This window comes from Polypterus senegalus, chromosome 13, assembly GCF_016835505.1.
Source record: "Polypterus senegalus isolate Bchr_013 chromosome 13, ASM1683550v1, whole genome shotgun sequence".
Classification (NCBI taxonomy): Eukaryota; Metazoa; Chordata; class Cladistia; order Polypteriformes; family Polypteridae; genus Polypterus; species Polypterus senegalus.
In genome coordinates, this window is record NC_053166.1 from 79,283,891 (window position 1) to 79,305,513 (window position 21,623).

The following is a 21,623-nucleotide window of genomic DNA, read 5'->3' on the forward strand; positions in this document are numbered from 1 at the left end:
CCCATAGTTGTTTCTTTTTCTTTAATTAGCAACCAAACAATAATGAGACATAAAACAAGCCACCACATGACCAGCTCCTCTGTGCCCATTACACAATATCTGAAATTAAATGGTCTTGGAAAGGATGATCTCTCCGGTCACCAAAATATTTTGACAGTGCTCTTAGAAAGAACAAAAAAACAACAGTTTTCGAAATGTGTGCTGTGGCAGAATGAGAGCAGCAACAAGCCATGGAATTAAATAATGGGTTTATTTAACAGGAAGAATCAGCTTCTCATTAAGAAAGTGATTGGAGTGAAATCGGTTGGAGTTTGAAGCCCCAGTTTAGTTGGTCATCTGTTAGCTCGTTCATCCATCCATTCATTCTCTTCCGCTTATCCTGGGTCGGGTTGCGGGGTTAGCAGCTAGAGCAGAGAGGCCCAGACTTCCCTCTCCCCAGCCACTTCTTCTAGCTCTTCTGGGAGAATCCCAAGGGCGCTACCAGGCCAGCCGGGAGACATAGTCCCTCCAACGTGTCCTGGGTCTTCCCCAGGGCCTCCTCCCGGTTGGACATGCCCGGAACACCTAACCAGGGAGGCGTCCAGGAGGCATCCTGATCAGATGCCCGAGCCACCTCATCTGACTCCTCTCGATGCGAAGGAGTAGCGGCTCTACTCTGAGCTCCTCCCGGATGACTGAGCTTCTCATCCTATCTTTAAGGGAAAGCACAGACACCCTTGCGGAGGAAACTCATTTCAGCCACTTGTATTCGCAATCTCGTTCTTTTGGTCACTACCCATAGTTCATGACCATAGGTGAGGGTAGGAACGTAGATCGACTGGTAAATTGAGAGCTTTGCCTTACGGCTCAGCTCTTTTTTCACCACAACAGACAGATGCAGAGCCCACATCACTGCGGATGCTGCACCGATCCGCCTGTCGATCTCACGTTCCATTCTTCCCTCACTCATGAACAAGACCCTGAGATACTTGATCTCCTCCACTTGGGGCAGGATCTCTCCCCCAACCCTGAGAGGGCACTCCACCCTTTTCCGGCTGAGGACCATGGTCTCGGATTTGGAGGTGCTGATTCTCATCCCAGCCGCTTCACACTCAGCTGTGAACCGTTCCAGAGAGAGCTGAAGATCACGGCCTGATGAAGCAAACAGGACAACATCATCTGCAAAAAGCAGTGACCCAATCCTGAGTCCACCAAACCGGGCCCCTTCAACACCCTGACTGCACCTAGAAATTCTGTCCATAAAAGTTATGAACAGAATCGGTGACAAAAGGCAGCCCTGGCGGAGTCCAACTCTCACTGGAAATGGGCTAGACTTACTGCTGGCAATGCTGACAAAGCTCTGACACCGGTCATACAGGGACTGAACAGCCCTTATCAGGGGGTCCGGTACCCCATACTCCCGGAGCACCCTCCACAGGATTCCCTGAGGGACACGGTCGAATGCCTTTTCCAAGTCCACAAAACACATGTAGACTGGTTGGGCAAACTCCCATGCACCCTCCAGGACTCTGCTAAGGGTGTAGAGCTGGTCTACTGTTCCATGACCAGGATGAAAACCACACTGTTCCTCCTGAATCCGAGGTTCGACTATCCGACGGACCCTCCTCTCCAGAACCCCGGAATAGACTTTTCCAGGGAGCCTGAGGAGTGTGATCCCTCTGTAGTTGGAACACACCCTCTGGTCCCCCTTTCTAAAGAGGGGGACCACCACCCTAGTTTGCCAATCCAGAGGCACTGTCCCCGATGTCCATGCGATGTTGCAGAGACGTGTCAACCAAGACAGTCCTACAACATCCAGAGTCTTGAGTAACTCTGGGTGTATCTCATCCACCCCCGGGGCCCTGCCACCAAGGAGTTTTTTGACCACCTCGGTGACCTCAGTCCCAGAGATGGGAGAGCCTACCTCAGAGTCCCCAGGCTCTGCTTCCTCATTGGAAGGCATGTTAGTGGGATTGAGGAGGTCTTTGACGTACTCCCCCCACCGACCCACAACGTCCTGAGTCGAGGTCAGCAGCGCACCATCCCCACCATATACGGTGTTGACACTGCACTGCTTCCCCCACCTGAGACGGCAGACAGTGGACCAGAATCTCCTCGAAGCCGTCCGAAAGTCGTTCTCCATGGCCTCCCCAAACTTCTCCCATGCCTAAGTTTTTGCCTCAGCAACCACCGAAGCCGCATTCTGCTTGGCCTGCCGGTACCTATCAGCTGCCTCCAGAGACCCACAGGACAAAAAGGTCCTATAGGACTCCTTCTTCAGCTTGACGGCATCCCTCACCGCCGGTGTCCACCAACGGGTTTGGGGATTGCCGCCATGACAGGCACGGACCACCTTATGGCCACAGCTCCAGTCAGCCGCCTCAACAATAGAGGCACGGAACATGGCCCATTCGGACTCAATGTCCCCCACCTCCCTCGGGAAGTGGTCGAAGTTCTGCCGAAGGTGGGAGTTGAAGCTACTTCTGACAGGGGACTCTGCCAGCCATTTCCAGCAGGCCTTCACAACACGTTTGGACCTACCAGGCCTGACTGGCATCTTCCCCTACCATCGAAGCCAACTCAGCACCAGGTGGTGATCAGTTTACAGCTCTGCCCCTCTCTTCACCTGAGTGTCCAAGACATGTGGCCGCAAGTCCGTTGACATGACCACAAAGTCGATCATCGAACTGAGGCCTAGGGTGTCCTGGTGCCAAGTGCACATATGAACACCCCTATGCTTGAACATGGTGTTCGTTATGGTTCAGATCGGGGGGGGCCATTCCTCCCAATCACGCCCTTCCAGGTCTCACTGTCATTGCCCACGTGAGCATTGAAGTCTCCCAGCAGAATGAGGGAGTCCTCAGAAGGTATGCCCTCTAGCACCCCCTCCAGAGACTCCAAAAAGAGTGGATACTCCAGACTGCTGTTCGGCACATACGCACAAACAACAGTCAGGACCCTTCCCCCTACCCGAAGGCAGAGGGAGACCACCCTCTCGTCCACCGGGGTAAACCCCAATCCACAGGCTCCAAGTCGGGGGGCAATAAGTATGCCCACACCTGCTCTGCGCCTCTCACCAGGGGCAACTCCAGAGTGGTAGAGAGTCCAGCCCCTCTCAAGGAGATTGGTCCCAGAGTCCAAGCTGTGCATTGAGGTGAGTCCGACTATATCTAGCCGGAACCTCTCGACCTCGCACTAGCTTCGGCTCCTTCCCCTTCAGAGAGGTGACATTCCACATCCCAAGAGCCAGTTTCTGTAGCCGAGGATCAGACCGCCAAGGCCCCCGCCTTCGGCCACCACCCAACTCACATCTCATTTCTGCTTGGCTGTCATTTAATGAAGAAAGGAATTAATTCAGAGGGCTAAACTCTTCTAACAGGGTTATTAAAGTGATGGGGGAAAAGTTAATTAGCAGTGAAAACTGGTCACTGATTAGGAAAAGGGTTAAAATGAAAACCTGTAGCCACTGTGGCACTCCAGGCCTGGAGTTCGCCACCCCTGATTTAGGGTTTTCTGGCATTCTTCACTGCAAAATTGTTAAAAAAAGGTGCTCAAAGGGGAAATAAGGAGTTTGCTGAAAGGCAAACATCAAGCAAGCAGGTCCCAATCTAGGAAACAGAATTCAATAAACATGATGATTATCCAGCCATATTCCTACAGCGACTGCAATGATCAGCAGCTAGAACTCCTGGTTCTTTGGCATAAAAAGCAAGAAGGATGCTCAGGAGTAGTGACATCAGGTTGGCCTCACCTCTGGGGAATCACCCACAAAGTTTAAAGAAATAAGGCACAGTGAAAAGTACAGTAAATAACAGACTATGCACAAAAATATGACACATAACTCCAAAACAATAAAAACATACATTTTGACTGAAACATAACAAAATCAGGGACTCTCTTACAGATTCTTCCTGTGTTGTTTTTGCTTTGTGCTTAGTGTCATTGTCTTCTTGGTACCTTTGTCTCAGTCTGAGTTTGAGAACGCTCTGGAGTAGGTTTTTATTAAGGACATCTTTGAACTTTGCTCCATTAAGCTTTCCCTCAATTCACGTATATCCTCCTACTACCTGCAATGGGAAAACAACCATTCAGCATGATGCTACCACCACTATGCTTCACTGTTGAAATGGTATTGCACAGTGGATGAGCAGTGCCTAGTTTCTTCCAGACAAGATACTAATCTTGGTAATGTATCATACCACAGAATATTACTACTCACAGTCCTTTAGGTGACTTTTTGCAAACTCCAAGCAGGCTTCTGTTCCTTTTTATGGGGGGCGATAGCTCCCTAGTTGGAATAAGTTCTTTTGTAATTGCGGCGTTTTAAGTAACCGAAAACTATATAGATAATGATATTTAAAAGGCAATATCCCTCGCTTAGTGATACGGCTGTAAAAATCACATAAAAGAAAATAACTTAGCTTTCTTTACTGACATTATGCGGCATTACAGACGGGAAGCCATAGCAAGTCAAATACCAAGGTGGGATCTTGATCTATACAGTCTGCCATTTTTCATCACTGTGCTGGAAGGCTTTTCAGGACGGACGATGATATCACCCAAAGTGTTTAGCTGCTGTCCAAGTCTTTTTATAGTGTCTTCTCCACATGCAGGCCCTTACTTAGCTTCCAAACAAGGGAAGGAGAGGATTCCATTTCATCTCTAACATACAGAAATAGTACAATGCCTATTTTCGTAGTTGTACCTTCTCTTTACAAATGTTTGTCTAGCAGTTCTAAATGCTGACAGCTCCTGTGTGCTAACTTTGGCCTGGCCTGTACTTGTGAGTGGATTTATAGAATAATTATTGTACAGAGCACAGTGACATTAAACTTATATTCTTATCACAGCTTCCATGTGTGTTTTACTGAGGAGAGGCTTCTGTCTGGCCACTCTGTCATAAAGCCCAGATCAATAGAGTGTTGCAATGGTGGTTGTCCTTCTGGAAGTTTCACCCATTTCCACACAGGTTCTCAGAACCTCATCCAGAGTATCCATAGATCAGGTTCTTAATCATCTTTCCTACCATGACCGTTCTCCCACAATTGCTCAGATTATCCAGATGGCCAGCTCTAAGAAGAGTTGTGTTTGTTTCAAACTTCTTTCAATAAAGAATTATGAAGGAAACTGTGCTTTTGGGAACCTTCAATGCTGCAGGAATTTTTTTGTAGCCTTCCACTGATCTGTGCCTCAACGCAATCCTTACTCTAAGCTCTGAATGCAATTCCTTTGACCTCATGACTTAGGTTTTGCTTTTATACAAATTGTCAACTGTGGGGCCTTACATAGACAGGTGTGTGCCTTTCCCAAACATGTCCAAACAATTGAATTGACCACAGATTGGCACCAAACAAGGTATAGTAACATCTCAGCAATGATTACTGGTGGGTGGTTGGATGAGGTTTGATAGACAGTACAAGTAAGTGCAGCACAACACAAAGGAAAACAAAAGGCTTGTTTAATTCTTGTTTTGTTTGGGTTCTCCTCATAATAATAATTAATTTAATAATTAATGTAATCATTTTGTCTTGTTTGTCTAATTTTGAATAATTACATTTTCGTGTTAGTGATTCTGACTTAGGATGAAAGGCTGCATAATCTATTGAAAATTTCATAAAAGAGATGCTTTAATAATAAATGGACAAAATAAGTGTATAGAAAATTTTAAAAAATGATGTTCCATATATATTTCAAATGATGGCTTTGGTGTTAATGAAATTAACAGGTTCACTAGAGGGGCAACAATGAGATGACCCTCAAAATAGGAATGGTTTAACATGTGGAGGCCACTGACATTTTACCCTCCTCATCTTTTCTGACTGTTTTTCCACTAGTTTTGCATTTGGCTATGGTGAGTGTCACTACTGATAGCATGAGGCGATACCCGGACCCAACAGTGGTTGCACAGGTAGTCCAACTTCTCCAGGATGGCACATCAATAAGTGCCATTGCCAGAAGGTTTGCTGTGTCTCCCTGCACAGTCTCAAGGGCATGGAGGAGATTCCAGGAGACAGGCAGTTACTCTAGGAGAGCTGAAAAGGACCCTAGAAGGTCCTTAAACCATCAACAGGACCAGTATCTGCTCCTTTGAGCAAGGAGGAACATTTGAAATATATATGGAACATAATTTTTTTAATTTGCTATTTACATATATATATATATATATATATATATATATATATATATATATATATATATATATATATATATAAACAGAACAAAAATGATCATTTAATTAAATGTCATAAACAGAAAAACATAAAATGTTATGTCTTAAATATCAGGCATTACGAAGGTGATATTGGATGGGGATAACTCAGACTGTACTGGAACATTAAAAGTGTTGGAAAATGGTAAATGGAAGCCATTGCCTGCTAACTATACCTTTAAAGATCATACTACTAATTGTTCACAGAAGAAATGTGAGTTTGTAAGTGTTATGAAGAACAGCAGCTTGGAGTCTGTCAATCTTACATGCTCAGGTAAGAAATATAAGAAAAATAATAAAAGCATTTGATGAACATTGGCCTGCAGTTGTATGTCAGATTTATGATCAGAAGATTACTGGGTCATTATAATTTAGTAGCCTCTCACTAGCTGGTTTATGAAAGGTGTTTTGAAAAATCAAAATAAATAATATTATATTATCATCATGAAATTTAAAAATGTTATTTAAAATTGCTATTCCCACCACTGTTGAGGACAGCATGGTGGTGCAGTGGTGGTGCTGCTGCCTCGCAGTGAGGATACTTGGGTTTGCTTCATGGGTCCTCCCTGTGTGGAGTTTGCATGCTCTCCCCATAAGAGAAGAAAGTTTTGAGTTTGTGCACAGATGTACACAGTTCACATTCATGATTGCCACTCTGTCTGTACATTACCAAGAGCAAGTATGGGCTATACAAGAGTGGATATTTTAGATTGAATCTAAAATTATCTTCAAACTTTGCTGAACTGGAAGCATTTGTGGAACATCCCTTTCAGCCGCAGAAAGAGTATGAAGAATCTCAAAGAACAGGGTTTTGTTGGGGTGGCAACCTACATCTAAGAACAGTATGTTTTCATAAGTTTGAGTGTTTTGGGGTTGTTCAGTAAGTAAAGGTACAGATTTCTTATACAGGGGGTCCTTGGGATACAACGTCTCGACATATGACGTTTCGAGTTTACAATGCTCACTCTCATGAAAACTTAAAAAAATTGAGACATGAGTGTTTCGGCTTACGCCGTTAGAGTCATACTTATAGACTACGTGTGTGAACTAGTTTGGTTGCACACAGTGGAAGAATACGCAGTAACGTGGCGTATGAGTGAGGAAGTTGGCAAATTAGTTTGGTTGTGCGCGGCACAAGTGTTCTGTTTGTGTTGCTTTGTCTGGTGACTTTTTGGCCCTTATCATGGCTCCTAAACGAAAATCAGAGTCTTCAGATGGTAGTGCTTCAAAGAAGAGGAAAGCCATCACGATGGAAATGAAATTAGACATTGTAAAGAGATCAGAAGGAATAAAGGTACGGAATTTTTTTTACACTCATTTCTTCTGTTACTACAATACAGTGTACAGTACAGTATATTTATGTCGTTTTCCTTTTTCTGTGGCTTAGTTGTGTTTTTATGTTCTAGATCAAGAGTTCCCAAACTTTTTTTAGCCGCAGACCCCTTTACCAAAAACTTTTAAAACCGTCGACCCCCTAGTCATTTACTTTACTTACTCAAATTAATAAATTTGTACAGTACTCGATATTAAATATTTCTCTAGATATCAAACTTTTCATTTTAATCACTTGTAAATAATGATTGAAAAAGATAAAAGGTCTACAGAATATGGCATTATCTTGTGCAACATTTAATATCGAAACCTGCACTAACGAAAATTAAAGCAAAAAAATACAAGTGGAGTTTTTTTACATCTTTGACATTTATGAAATAAATATGCAAATTCAAAAAAAGTACAAATAGTCTAAGCTGTACTGTCTGCATTTCTTTTTTGGTTGAGTCATATTATTATCTGATGAAATAAAAACTTTTATTAACAAACAATTTCGACAGCCCCTGTGATAAAAAAAAAAACAATAAAGTATGTACTTACTTGAAACAAAAGATTTTTGTACAAACTTGAATAAATAAACGGTGTCCTCTGATTTTCTTTTTCGTAACACTGCTCCTCAATAAGTAATTATAATTAAAGTTCAAATCACAAATAAGTACATGTCACATCAAGCGAACCAATTTCTAGTGTTTTATGAAAGCATGACAAGACTGATAGATTCTGATAATATCGAATATCCGTCGTCTCGTCCCACCTCAAGCAAGTGCGGACATGCAACGTTTTTTTATGTCCGCACTTGCTTTGATACGTTCAATAAGACAATGCACAGACATGTTTGTGCTACATGTATTTCCATGCATTCTTACGTGTGACTCTTTTAATGACACATTTTACCTTTTCGTTCGTAACTTTGGTACGTAATGTGTTTTCATCAAAAAAGAGTTTCTTTGAATTATTTTACATCTTAATTTGGTACCTATTGGAATCATAGATATTTTGAAGTAACAAACAAATAGCAGTATTAAGGGGGTCTATTTTTGCTGTCGTCAACCCCCTCATTTTTTTAAAGAAACTATCGACCCCTAGAAAGTTCAAATCGACCCCAGGGGGTCAATATCAACCACTTTGGGAACCCTTGTTCTAGATTATGATTCTGCAAATGTGTTAGGATAGGTAAGTGACTTAGGTTAGAGTGTGTTTCGATTTACACCAAAATTCGGGTTACATCACTGTTGTAGGAGCGGAACTGTGACTGTAACCGGGGACCCCCTGTACTTGCATAATAAGGCAGTTTTGTTTGACATTATAATTACTGTAATAATAATATTGGATTGTTTCTTGGAATGTTATTTAAACCTTTTGTGTGTTTTTGCCTTATTTTTGATTGAAAGCAGTGAGCCAACTGTCCTGCTGTCTGTGATAGATTTGGCTACAACACAAACACTCCTTCTCCTCTTTTCTTATACTGTGTTCTCTTGCACTGTACACCTCATCCTGTATCATGTGATGTCCTCAAGGCATGACCTCTGGGAAGTGCTTTTAATACATGTACCTGTATGTATTTTTACAACAACTGAGGGATAATTAGTTAGAATTGTTTACTAGCTCTAGATAAAGGTGAATAGCTTTCAAGGGCCAAAAAAAAAAACAACAACAAGTTGGCCAACAATGATGCACCTTTCTCAGTGGTCTTCCACTACTGATTCCATATTTTTCTTGTGTCTATTATGTATCTTGGACTTGTCAGAAGAGGTGGGTTTAGGCTGTCTGGGATGTGGTCAGTATTCTTCTTCTTCTAGGTCAAAGTCTGCTTGACTGTGGGTGGAAAACAAAAACAGGTAACCCTTCCATGATGTACCCCCTAAATCAGTCCATGCAAAAGGGCTCACTTGAAAGCATATAAGAAGCCTCTTTACATTGCCTTAATACTGCCAAGTAACATTAATGGACAATAACCTTAGCAGTGGAGCACATGTGAATTACTGAATATTATTTCAAGTAATAATTTTTTATAATATTCTACTGAGAACTTAATATAAGATAATATAGTAAAAAAAAGAAGACTCTAGAGAGTGAAAGTAAATTGTATGAATAATTCTGAAATACCTTTTGAACTCATATCTTAAGGAGCACCTGTACTATTTCTCATTTTTCTTTCTTTCTTGTTAGAAAAATTGAAAGTGTCTTTAAGGAATGAACGGGACACTACCAAGGAGTGCTATGGCACAGTTTATGCATCAATCAATCATACAATGATGCCAGTTTGTTCCAACAAATGGGACAAACTTGATGCACAAGTTGTTTGTAAGGAGCTTGACTGTGGCACGGTTATTTCTTTTGGCCCAGCCCTAGGAGTGGAACATGGAATACGTGACTACTTTCACTGCACTGGCAATGAGTCAGGTCTGTGGGAGTGTGGTTCTCAGCCTCCACCTGAAGAGCTTTGCAGACCAGCCACCGTGGTGTGCAACGGTAAATACTGATTCATCACTGTAGTTTTGGCAAACCTATAGGTATAGTGGTAAATAAATGAATATATCTAATGTAGTGGCTGTGTGATATCAATGTCCAAAGCAAAGGACATCAATTAAATATCTAGAGAAGTCTTGATGTTGCAGAGGTGGTGGTATGGTCACTATTTGAGGCTCAACAAAAGGATTGCAGGTTATTCTTCTTATTTAACCCACATTATTGACATTCCGTGGTAAAAATATAATGGCTTTCTCTGCATTTGAAAATTTTATAAGCATGCAGACACTTCAGAGGTTACCTGCCATGGTTTATTAAGCAACCAAACTTTATTGGAAGCTAATGGTTTAGCTGCAGCTCTTTAAGTCATTTCAGGGTTCTGTCAATGGGAATCACAAACAAGTTATTTTGTAAATGTTTTGTACAACTAAGAAAAATGTTCAAAAGTAGAAATAATGTATAAGAAACAATGACTAATTTAATTTAACAATAATGTTATTTAAAAATGTATTATTATTTCAAAATATAAAAATGCTGATGAAATGTGAGATATTCATTTATTAACTATAATTACAATTAAGTGTCAGAAAAATTCCATTAGCAAAGTTAATAATTGCTCTACAGATACAGCCAAAAATTAATGGTAGTCTTTCAAAAGTATATAAAAAAGAATCACAATTTTCTGTGAAGTCAGTTTAAACTGACACCCAGCTGAATGGGCAGCCAACATTGCGTATTCTATAATAAGCAGTTTTCTTTTGGACTTGAATTATTTTGAAAATTAAAACAAATGAAAATGGCATGGGAAACAGTATTGGAGTAACTAACCTAATATTTGGTAGAACATCTTTTTGGGGCAATAATCCATCCATCCATCCATTATCCAACCAGCTTTATCACGGGAGTTTACTGGAGCCAGTCCCAGCCAACATAGGGCGCAAGGCAGGAAACAAGTCCCAGGCAGGGCGCCAGCCCACCACAGGGCACATGCACACACACACACACAGCCACACACTAGGGACAATTTAGGATCGCGAATGCACCCAACCTGCATGTCTTTGGACTGTGGGAGGAAACCCACACAGACACGAGGAGAACATGCAAACTCCACACAGGGAGGACTGGGACAATAACTGCATTTCAATTTCTTTCTGTAGCTCTGAATGAGACTTCTGCACCTCTCAACTGGCAATTGAGCCCGTTCCTCTTGACCATACTGCTCCAGTTCTCTCATGTTTGATGGCTTCCTTCTCTCAACTGCAAATTTCAGCTTTTTCAACAGATGTTTAATTGGATTCATATCAGGGCTCACTGCAGGCTACTTCAGAACATTTCAGTGTCGCCCCCCCACCCCAACTATTCTTGAATGGTTCTAGATGTATGTTTTAGGTTGTTATCCTACTGGAGGACCTATGACCTTCAGAACTGTCTGAAAGTTTTTTCCACTGTCACTTTTCTTTTTTTTTTTTTTATTTATTTATTTATTAATTTTATTACAATCAATACATAGCAATCAAGTTTTTACAAAAAAAAAAGAATTATGCTAAGAACAGATCGATCCCCACCCTTGAGAGAGAGAGCAAGCCAAACGGTGTAAAATTTAAGGCTTTTAAAAATACCTAAATCAACAAATTCTCTGTGCTTTATAAAATCATTTCAAAATATTACTGATTAGATCCTGCCATGTTTTGAAAAAGTCTGCACAGATCCTCTAACTGAGTATTTGATTTTTTCCAATTTTAAATAATATAACACATCAGTTTCCCACTGACTTAAAAGAGGAGAGTTTGGGTTCTTCCAGTTTATCAGAATAAGTCTGCGTGACAACAGTGTAGTGAATGCAATCACAGTTTGTTTGTCTTTCTCCACTTTAAGACCCTCTGGAAGAACCCCAAACACAGCTGTTAATGGGTTAGGAGGGATTGTGAGTCCAAGACTGTCTGAGAGGTAATTAAAAATTTTTGTCCAGAATAATGTTAATTTGGAGCAGGCCCAGAACATGTGACCTAGTGAGGCTGGGGCTTGGTTGCAACGCTCGCAGGTTGGATCATGCCCTGGAAACATTTTGGAGAGTTTTAGTCGAGACAGATGTGCTCGATATATAATTTTGAGTTGTATAATTGTATGCTTTTGCATATGGAGCTTGAGTGAATTCTCTGCATTGCTACTTTCCACTCCTTTTCTGATATATTAATTGAGAGGTCATTTTCCCAGTGTCCTCTTGGATCTTTGAAAGGAAGGGATTGTAAAAGGATTTTATATATTGTAGAGATGGAGTCTAACTCCTTGAAATTGAGCAATAATTTTTCCAGCGTGGATGAGGGTGCAAGATGAGGAAAATCTGGAAGGTTCTGTTTAACAAAGTTCCTGATTTGAAGATAGTGAAAGAAATTTGTAGCTGGAATGTTAAATTTGGAACGTAATTGTTCATAGGATGCAAAGACGTTGTCTATATAAAGATCTCTAAGCAAGTTAATTCCAAATTTTTCCAGATATTAAAACTGCATATGTTTGTGAGGGTTGAAAGAGGTGGTTCTTTTGCAGGGTGCCACAGAAAGAAGCTTCTCCGTCTTAAAATGCTTTCTACATTGGTTCCAGATTCTAAGTGAGTGGAGCACAATTGGGTTATTAGTGTATTGCCGATAACGTGTGTTTATTGGAGCACAAAGCAAGGAATACAAAGAAGTACTGCAGGATTTTACTTCTATTGCGGTCCATGCCTGTGTATGTTCTTCTATTTGTGTCCAGGTTCTTATCGACTGTATATTTGCGCCCAGTAATAAAACTGGAAGTTAGGTAGAGCCATGCCGCCTTCTGCCTTTTGTCTTTGTAGGGTCGCTCTTTTGATGCGTGGATGTTTAGAATTCCAAATAAATGAGGTTATTGTTGAATCTAATTGCTTAAAGAACGATTTATTAATGTATATTGGTATGTTTTGAAATAAAAAGGAGCTTAGGAAGAATATTCATCTTAACAGTGTTAATTCTTCCAGCTAGTGTGAGATGAAGGGTTGACCATCTATGCAAGTCTTGTTTAATTTTTTCCATACAGACGACTAAATTTTGTTGATAAAGAGCTTTATGTTTACTTGTGATGTTTACCCCGAGGTATTTAAACTGTTCTGCAATGATAAAAGGAAGGGTGTCTAATCTAATATTATATGCTTGCGAATTCACCGGAAAGAGTACACTTTTATTCAGATTAATTCTGAGACCAGAGAGCTTTTGAAATTCTGTGAGTGCTGCTAAGACTGCAGGCACAGAATTTTCTGGGTCCGATATATACAGTACCATGTCATCTGCATATAATGAGATTTTCTGTTCCAGTCCTTCTCTGCTAATCCCCTTTATCTGATCAGTATTTCGACAATGTATTGCCAGTGGTTCAATGGCAATTGCAAACAGCAGTGGTGACAAAGGGCATCCTTGTCTTGTGCCACGCTCTAGTTTAAAGTAGTCTGAGCAAATGTTATTGATGCAAACTGAAGCTTCTGGGTTAGTATACAGTAATTTAATCCATGCACAAATGTTCGGGCCAAACCCAAACTTCTCCAAAATAGTAAAAAGGTATTTCCATTCAATCATGTCGAATGCTTTTTCTGCATCCAATGATAATAATATTTCTGGGGTGTTTGATTTAGTTGGTGAGTATATTACATTAAACAGGCGTCAAGATTTGAAGATAAGTGTCGGCCCCTAATAAATCCAGTTTGGTCTTGTGATATTATTGAGGGGAGCACTTTCTCCATCCTTCTAGCTATGATTTTAGAGAGTATTTTAACGTCGTTATTCAGAAGTGAAATTGGTCTGTATGATGCACATTGTAATAAGTCCTTATTTTGTTTTGGAAAGACAGTGATTAGTGCTTGGCGAAAGGTTTGTGGAAGAGATTGGTTATCTCTGGCTTCTGTAAATGTTGCTAATAGGAGGGAGCTAGCTGAGCGGAGAATTTCTTGTAAAACTCTGCAGGGTAGCCATCAGGGCCTGCTGCTTTTCCACCTTGGAGTGACTTTATAGCATCCAGTAATTCTGATAATGACAGAGGTTTATCGAGCTCCTCCACACTAATAGCGCCAATTTGTGGTATCTGTAATTTATCCAGAAATGCATTAGATTGTATATTGTCTTCTTTAAACTCAGTAGTATATAGGGATTTATAGTAGTCTCTAAAAGTGTACATTATATTTTTGTGTTCGATGATTTTATCTCCATTCGTGTTAGTAATTACCGAGATTGCGTTGCGCACTTCTTGCTTGTGAATTTGTTGCGCTAAAAGCTTATTAGCTTTCTCCATGTTCATAATAATGATGTCTGGATTTGTAAATTAGTTGTTCGGTTTCTTTAGTTGTCAAGAGGTTTAATTCTGAATGTAGAGCCTGCCTCCTCTTATGTAGAGTCTCGCTTGGTAGTCTGGCATGTTCTTCATCTATTTTAGTAATTTCGCTTTTATCTCTGCTACTTTCTTCGCTCGGATTTATTTCTGTGGGAAAGATATGAGATAATCTGTCCTCTTAAGAAGGCCTTAAGAGTTTCCCAGAGTGTTCCTGCAGAGATCTCAGGGGATGTATTTGTCTCTAGAAAGAATTCAATTTGTTTGGATATAAATTCAGTACAATTCTCGTCAGCTAATAGAAGCGGATTGAGACGCCATCTGCGGGTGAGTGTATGGGGCTTAGTAATTTCAGCTCCAAGATCATCGGAGCATGGTCTGAAATAACAATAGCATCGTATTTACAAGATTTAATCTTAGGCAAGAAGTTATTATCTATAAAGAAGTAATCAATCCTTGAGTAGCAATGATGTACTGGTGAGTAGAAAGAATATGTTCTTGAATTTGGGTTTAAAAACCTCCAGGGATCTGATAAGTTGTGATCAGTTATAAACTTTGTAATTATCTTTGCGGTGTTAGTTGCCGTTCCCCCTGTGGAGGAAGTCTTATCTAAAAGTGGATTTAGAACACAATTAAAGTCCCCAGCCATTATAAGTTTATGAGTGTTCAGATTGGGAATGGATGCAAATAAATTTTGTATAAATTCCTTATCATCAACATTAGGTGCATAAACATTTATCAAAATCATTTTACAGTTAGATAAGTCTCCCATGACCATCACATATCTCCCTTCAGGATCCAATACTACATCTGATGCTACAAATGGTACTGTTCTATGTATGAGAATTCCCACCCCTCTAGTTTTCTTTGTAAAACTAGAATGGAACATTTGGCCAGTCCAGTCTTTTGCAGCCGGAACTGATCCTTACTTAGTAAGTGGGTTTCCTGTAAAAATACTATTTTAGCATTTAGACCTGTTAGGTGAGAAAGTACTTTCTTTCTCTTTAATTCGTGATTCAGGCCTTTAACATTCCAGCTTACGGTTAACTGTCCCATCATGGAGACACTGATTCTGAGTTTTGGTGTCATATTATAGTCTTAACTGGAAGTGAAATAGTTTAGGTCTTAATTTCCTATTCCCCAAGAGTTGTTGCCATGCAGCTTATTATTACGTTGATAGTTATAATTATAAAGATTGAGATGATAGATTAGATATAGATCAAGCCTGCTCTCTTTCTCTTCCCCCCTTAACCCCCACCCTCCCTTTTTGCCTCCCCAGGTGAGGCTAAAACCCACTTCATGCAGTCCCAGTCCTCTGACATACCCAGAGACAGAGCACGTCCAAAGCACATCAAGCCCCCATGCAGTGGCGCTTTAAGGTTAAAAGATAGAGATATCTGTTACCAATATAGTCTTTAAAAGAGGAAAAAGAAAGAAAAGAATTTTGCACTTATATATATATATATATATACATATACACATATACATATATATATATATATACATACATACATACATATAATCTTCATCAATTTTAGTGCATTAAGATGATATCCCCAGATAATAAACCCAGGTGATGGTGTTAAAGATGTGTCCAAAACAAGCATAACAAGTCTTAATGCAGTAATAGCAATAACAGCAAACCAAGGGTATGATATTGAACAGTCTCATTTAGGGTACACATGAAATAATTAGAAAAGAAAAAAAAAAGAGGAGGAAAACGTAATTAAGCACAATAAAACACAAACATTTAGCCCTAGTAATACTAAGTAATGATAAGTAATAAGTAAGTAATAATAATATAAGAATATGAGAATATATGCTGATAAAAACCCGTATTTTAAAACAAATAGATCAGACAGTAGATTATTAATCCTAGCTTTATCATTTACCGCCATGACTCACAATTATGTATCAGAATAGTCCCGGATCAGCTTTCTTAACTCATTTTCTGCCTCCTCCTTGCTAGCGAAAACATAGAAATGCCCTGCCATTCCACTTTCAGTTTTGCGGATACAGGAGGCCGTATTTGACATTGGCTTGCCGTAGCAGCTGTTTAATATTATAGAAGGCGGCGTTTGATAGCTGTTGCTGGAGAGAAGTCAGGGAAGACGCGAATTTGGCAATCTTCATATATAATATCTTCCTTTTTTTTCCTGAGGAGTTCCATCACCTCTAACTTAAATGATAATCGTTCAAAACGGACTATAAAAGATCTTGGTCGGGTCTGACGGTGTTTGATCCAGACGCTGTAAGCCGCTGCTATCTCAGATTCTGCTTTAAAGTCACCCCCGATTATTTTAGAAAAAAGTTCAGTTGCGAATTTCACCGGGTTTAAACTTTCTCGATTCTCCGGCAAGCCTTCAATTCTGACATTATACCTTCTATTCCCATCTTCTAAAGCAGCCAGTCTGTCTCCAAGTTTTTCTCCGAGTTTTTTACATTCCGAACTGACATTTACTGCTCTTTCCTCGGCACTGGCAGCTAGATGTTCGGCTATTTCGATCCGATTCGTGAATGTCTCACTAAGATGCTCCAATCGATCAGCAAGCGTGCTCAGTTTAGCCGAGTTTTCCTCAATGCGCTCTTCAATTTTACCCAGCACCTGTCGAAGTTCAAGCTGTACCTCTTGACGAAGCCTTTCATTTGCCTGTTGGATTTCCTGTCGCAGACATTCATTGGCCTGTTTCATCTCCTGTTTCAGTCTCTCATGTGCCTTTGCCGTTGCTTTCTCATTAGCCTTCTACCACTGTCACTTTTCGAGATGAAATAAAGCAAGCCACAGATTGTGCCGCTAGGTAAACAATTCACAGGTATTCTTTCAAATACGAACATGAGAACACCTGATGGTAAAGTCAGAGCAATGCCTTGAATGTGAACACATTTTTAGGGCAGTTTTGTTCAGTGCTCTTTGCTTGTAACTTCCAAAACCTGAGTGAACTGCAGGACAAATACCACATTTTTAGCCAAAAAGTATTTTTTATTCGGTTAGTTTTTAGTATTTATTTTTGCTATGTAAAACACATGTATTAAAATGTTTATACAAATATAAAATAAAAAATAAATCAGCTATATAAATGGGCATATAAAATAAAAAAACATATGGGTTATTGCTTAGAATGATCATCCATGTTCTGCTTTGTAGCATGGTAATATATCAAATGTACAGTCTCATAAAAGTGATCCACTAGACACCTGCTCTGATCATGTCCTGCCCACTACACTTTTTGTTTTAAATGCTTTTATTTAGTTTTGATTGGACAGGCTTATAATAAAGCAATTGGAGTAGAGGAGGGAGGGTTTTGGACAGTGTGTTCCTGCGACTGTCTGTCAATGAAAACCTGAGCTTTTCCTGTTATTAGGCTTTTTTTTCTTGCACATGCAAAGGCCATTGTTCATGTAGGACCCCAGGGTGTTCACCTGTGTCACCCTAATGGTAGATCCAACCATGACTCTATTACATGGATGTCACTCTTACGTAGGCTGTGTTATGCACTACATTTAAATAAATATTTTGAAGTCACTCTGCAAAGGGCTAGGGTATATGTATATATTTATTGCAATTCAATTGATTAATTCAATTGATTACTTGGAGAACAGCAAGTGAACCGTCCATTTTACTTTAACCACTAACTAGACAAAGAAGTTCCTAGTCCTATATAGACATACTGCAGATATGAAGGACAGGTAACAAGTAGTAAATTATCCTATAGACTGTGGAATGTTAATAGGAAAGTTAGAAAACTAAACTTCACATGCTTCAAGTCATGTCATGCTTTAGGTGAGGTTAAAGGAAATCTGTTCTGTAATAGCAATATGTATGAGTATGGTGTATGAGTATAAAGTTATAGAAGACAGGGGTTGGCTTAGTGGTGGTACCTTTCCCAGTCATAAGGCAATTAAAAGGGAAGGACAGAGAGAGACTGCCTCCCAGGACTGTGTGTTCCCCCATTACACTGGGTGGCAGTATCCCTCTGGTATAGCTTCTGTTTGGACACCCACAGTGCTTCATGGGAGTTGTAGTTTTGCTGGACAGCTCTTTTGGGGTGTTTGGGTACTGCTAGGCAGACCTGTTGGGAGCAGACTCCCCTGTTATGGAGAGATTCCACCAGAAGTGCTTCTAAGTGCCAATCCATTTGCAACAGAAGTACTCTTAAGTTTCAGGTTGAAAAGCAGCAACTCTGCCTCATCCGAATGTCAGATTTTGGAGGATGTGGACAAAGTTTGCTCAGAGGACAGTGGAGGTGGAAAGGGAAAGAAAGGGAATTGTGACTGATTTACCAGGTGATCACACCTGTAAAAGTTATATTGCTTATTAAAATTATCTTTCCTTGACTGCGGTGGGTTGGCACCCTGCCCGGGATTGGTTCCTGCCTTGTGCCCTGTGTTGGCTGGGATTGGCTCCAGCAGACCCCCGTGACCCTGTGTTCAGATACAGCGGGTTGGAAAATATATGGATGCATCTTTCCTTGAACCTGTGTGGTTTGGTTGTGTCATACATATATATGTGTGTGTGTATGTCTGTGTAAATATATATACTGTATATGGCGGCAAGTGGCTGGGGGTGGTACCCATCCTGGATATCCGGAAGGACCAAAGGAGGGATTACGCCTCCTCCGGACCACAAGGGAGCGACCACCCTGGTGGCCATGGGGACCACGGGAAAGGAGCATGGAAGCTCAACTATATAGGAGCCCGTGGTCACTGCCAGGGGGCGCCCAGATGCCTAGAGATCCCTGGTCCTCAGCACTTCTACCACACCCAGAAGTGCTGGGGGGACGAAGACCAGGGACACCCGGAGTGCTTCCGGGTACACAGCCGGCACTTCCGCCACACCAGGGAATGCTGGCAGAAGATCATTGGGAGGCACCTGGAGAATGTCTGGGTGAGGGTCAAAGGGCCGGCTCCCTCCATTCGGTGGCTGGAGTCAGGTGGAAGAGGATGGAGCTCAGAGGAGAGGAAAGTGGAGGTGGACCAGAAGAGTAGAGGCATTGGAAAGGCCTGGACTGAAGGGTGATTGGTGCTGGGGCACTGGGTTGTGTGTAGTTTACTGTCTTGTAAATATTGTAAATAAAGCGTATGTGGTGACTTTAAGGATGGCTGCCTGTCTGATTCTGGGCTGTTCCCCACAGTATATGTATAAATAATTTTCTTAATTATTTACCCCCAATTAATCTCATAAGATGGCACCTATGTTAACTACAATAAATCATTTATGTCTCTTAACTTCTAAGGTGTTCCAATAATTTTGTCCATGCCATTAAGTCCTAAATGAAAAGCAAAAAGTCTGCTGTATAGAATATGAAATAAAAAATGGGAGATGCTAATTACTTTTGTTCGTTTCAACTTTTTTCACAGAAAATTGTGATTCCTCTGTAAATAGTAGTAGGGTACCAATATTTTGGCCCTTTCTGTACTATAAGAATTCAGCAACATGGAAGTTACTCATTCACTGTGGAGACAATTTATGCAGCAGATTGCTGCTTTATTTCTCGAAATTTTTAATCAATAAACAAATCTTGACACTAGTTGTGTAGGAACACCTAGGATGGGCTAATCAGACTTTCACCATTTCATCTACAGTAGATTAGGGTTCAGCTCCCAGCAATCCTGAGTTGAATGCATGACTTCATAAAAATGTAATGCTATATGATATATACAGAAGTGTCTACAAAGAAGGACTTGATACAGTTTTTATTTCTCATACAGAAAGTGTGAAGTTACGCTTTGCTAAAGGAGATGCCTGGACATGTGCTGGAAGGATAGAGGTGTCTGTGAAGGGTAACTGGGAATCAGTATGTAGCGATAAGCTTAACCATAATGAGCTGTGCAAAAAACTGGAATGTGGCAATAAAATTAAAAAAAAGGATGTGTTCGGAAAGGGTGCAAGAACAAATCAGGATATCTGTACCTTTATGTCAGAGCTGTGTGAAGAAAACAAGAAGATGACGTGCAATAGCAATGAAGACATTGGCATCATTTGTGAAAGTAAGGCTACTATGTCTCATTAGTTTTATGTTGTGTAAAAGATTTAAGATTTACACATAAAGTCTTTTCTCTGTCATGGTTCAGACACTTCATTGGTAAATGGATATATAGCCAGAGAAAATGGTAAGCGTGTGTAATCTGCATTTATTAATTTCTTAGGAAAAATCTTGTGCCCCTGCAATTTATTAAATAATTTGTTTTACATTTCATTTACATTAGGAGCATTCAAATTGTAACTTTATTTTTGCCACATATACAAGGATGGCTACACCTTATTATTGCTTGTTCAACTAAATGTAAAAACTACTCAGTCATTATTCTTTTTCATAACATGTCATTTAAAGTTGACTTACATGCAACAAAACAGCTACTATATTTTATATAATAACTATTTTTCTGAAATCAAATATAGAGCACAAGAGGCTACAACTGTCTGAAGGCAACAACTCTTGCTCTGGCCTTGTTGAGATCTTTCAGGATGACACATGGAAAAGACTGAGAGGAGATCTCTGGGACCTGTCAGCTGCCACAGCTGTATGTCAGCAGCTGCAATGTGGAACAGCCCTGAGTATAGAAAGAAAGGAAGAAAATAGCACAGTGCCATTCTGGGATGAGACCTTCAGATGTACTTCTAATGAAAAATCTTTATTTGATTGTCAAGTAATACAAAATCATCTTAAACAAAATATGTCAGCTTCAGTGACATGTTCAGGTATGACTGTATTTATTTTTATTATATGATCAAGGGCATTATTAAAAGAATAGAGAGAGAGAGAGAGGGGTTGGGAGCATGCGCTGATTGCAGCACGTTGCCAAAACCACCACATGGATTGAGATCCAAGTGCAGCCATGCAACAGGTGACACCTCAGCACCACACTGGAACAGTGTGAGGGTTTTTAAAAGAAGGATCATTAAGAAAAAGGCTACACTATCTTTAATTCTTTAACATGTGTGGTATTCAAACATGAAAAAATATCTCAGAATGTATGTCAGAGAATTAGAACCTGAACCCTGTTTCTTGTTATAAAGGGCTTAAGGTAAGGCATATGTTCCAGCACAATGTCAACATTTTTTACAATATTCTTGTTAATCTGTTTGTCTCTGTAGAAATATGTCCCTGCTTCCTCAAAAGTCAACATCCATAAAATTGTTTCAGTGGTTCAGGTCAGGTCGGTGCTTTCCTTTGCTCCTTCCTTCTCTCAGGTTAGATGTCTGGATTAGGCAGAGAACTGTTATCCTTCTGGTTTATGACCTTTCCCTATAATGTGTCTCCTTTAATGAGGTTCCTATAAAGATAGCCCAATAATTATACTTTTT

The 21,623-nt window shown here is 40.4% G+C and overlaps 1 protein-coding gene across 1 annotated transcript in view; it reads left to right on the top strand.

Annotated features, from left to right (window-relative positions):
• The window catches only part of LOC120542889 (scavenger receptor cysteine-rich type 1 protein M130), a 104,963-nt gene that overhangs the window by 34,630 nt on the left and 48,710 nt on the right, over window positions 1-21,623 (top strand). Inside the window, exons 6-9 of the mRNA XM_039775606.1 lie at window positions 6,264-6,461; window positions 9,689-9,991; window positions 20,027-20,305; window positions 20,718-21,017. Coding sequence (XP_039631540.1) covers window positions 6,264-6,461; window positions 9,689-9,991; window positions 20,027-20,305; window positions 20,718-21,017 — 1,080 coding nt within the window. The remainder of the gene's footprint in view (window positions 1-6,263; window positions 6,462-9,688; window positions 9,992-20,026; window positions 20,306-20,717; window positions 21,018-21,623) is intronic.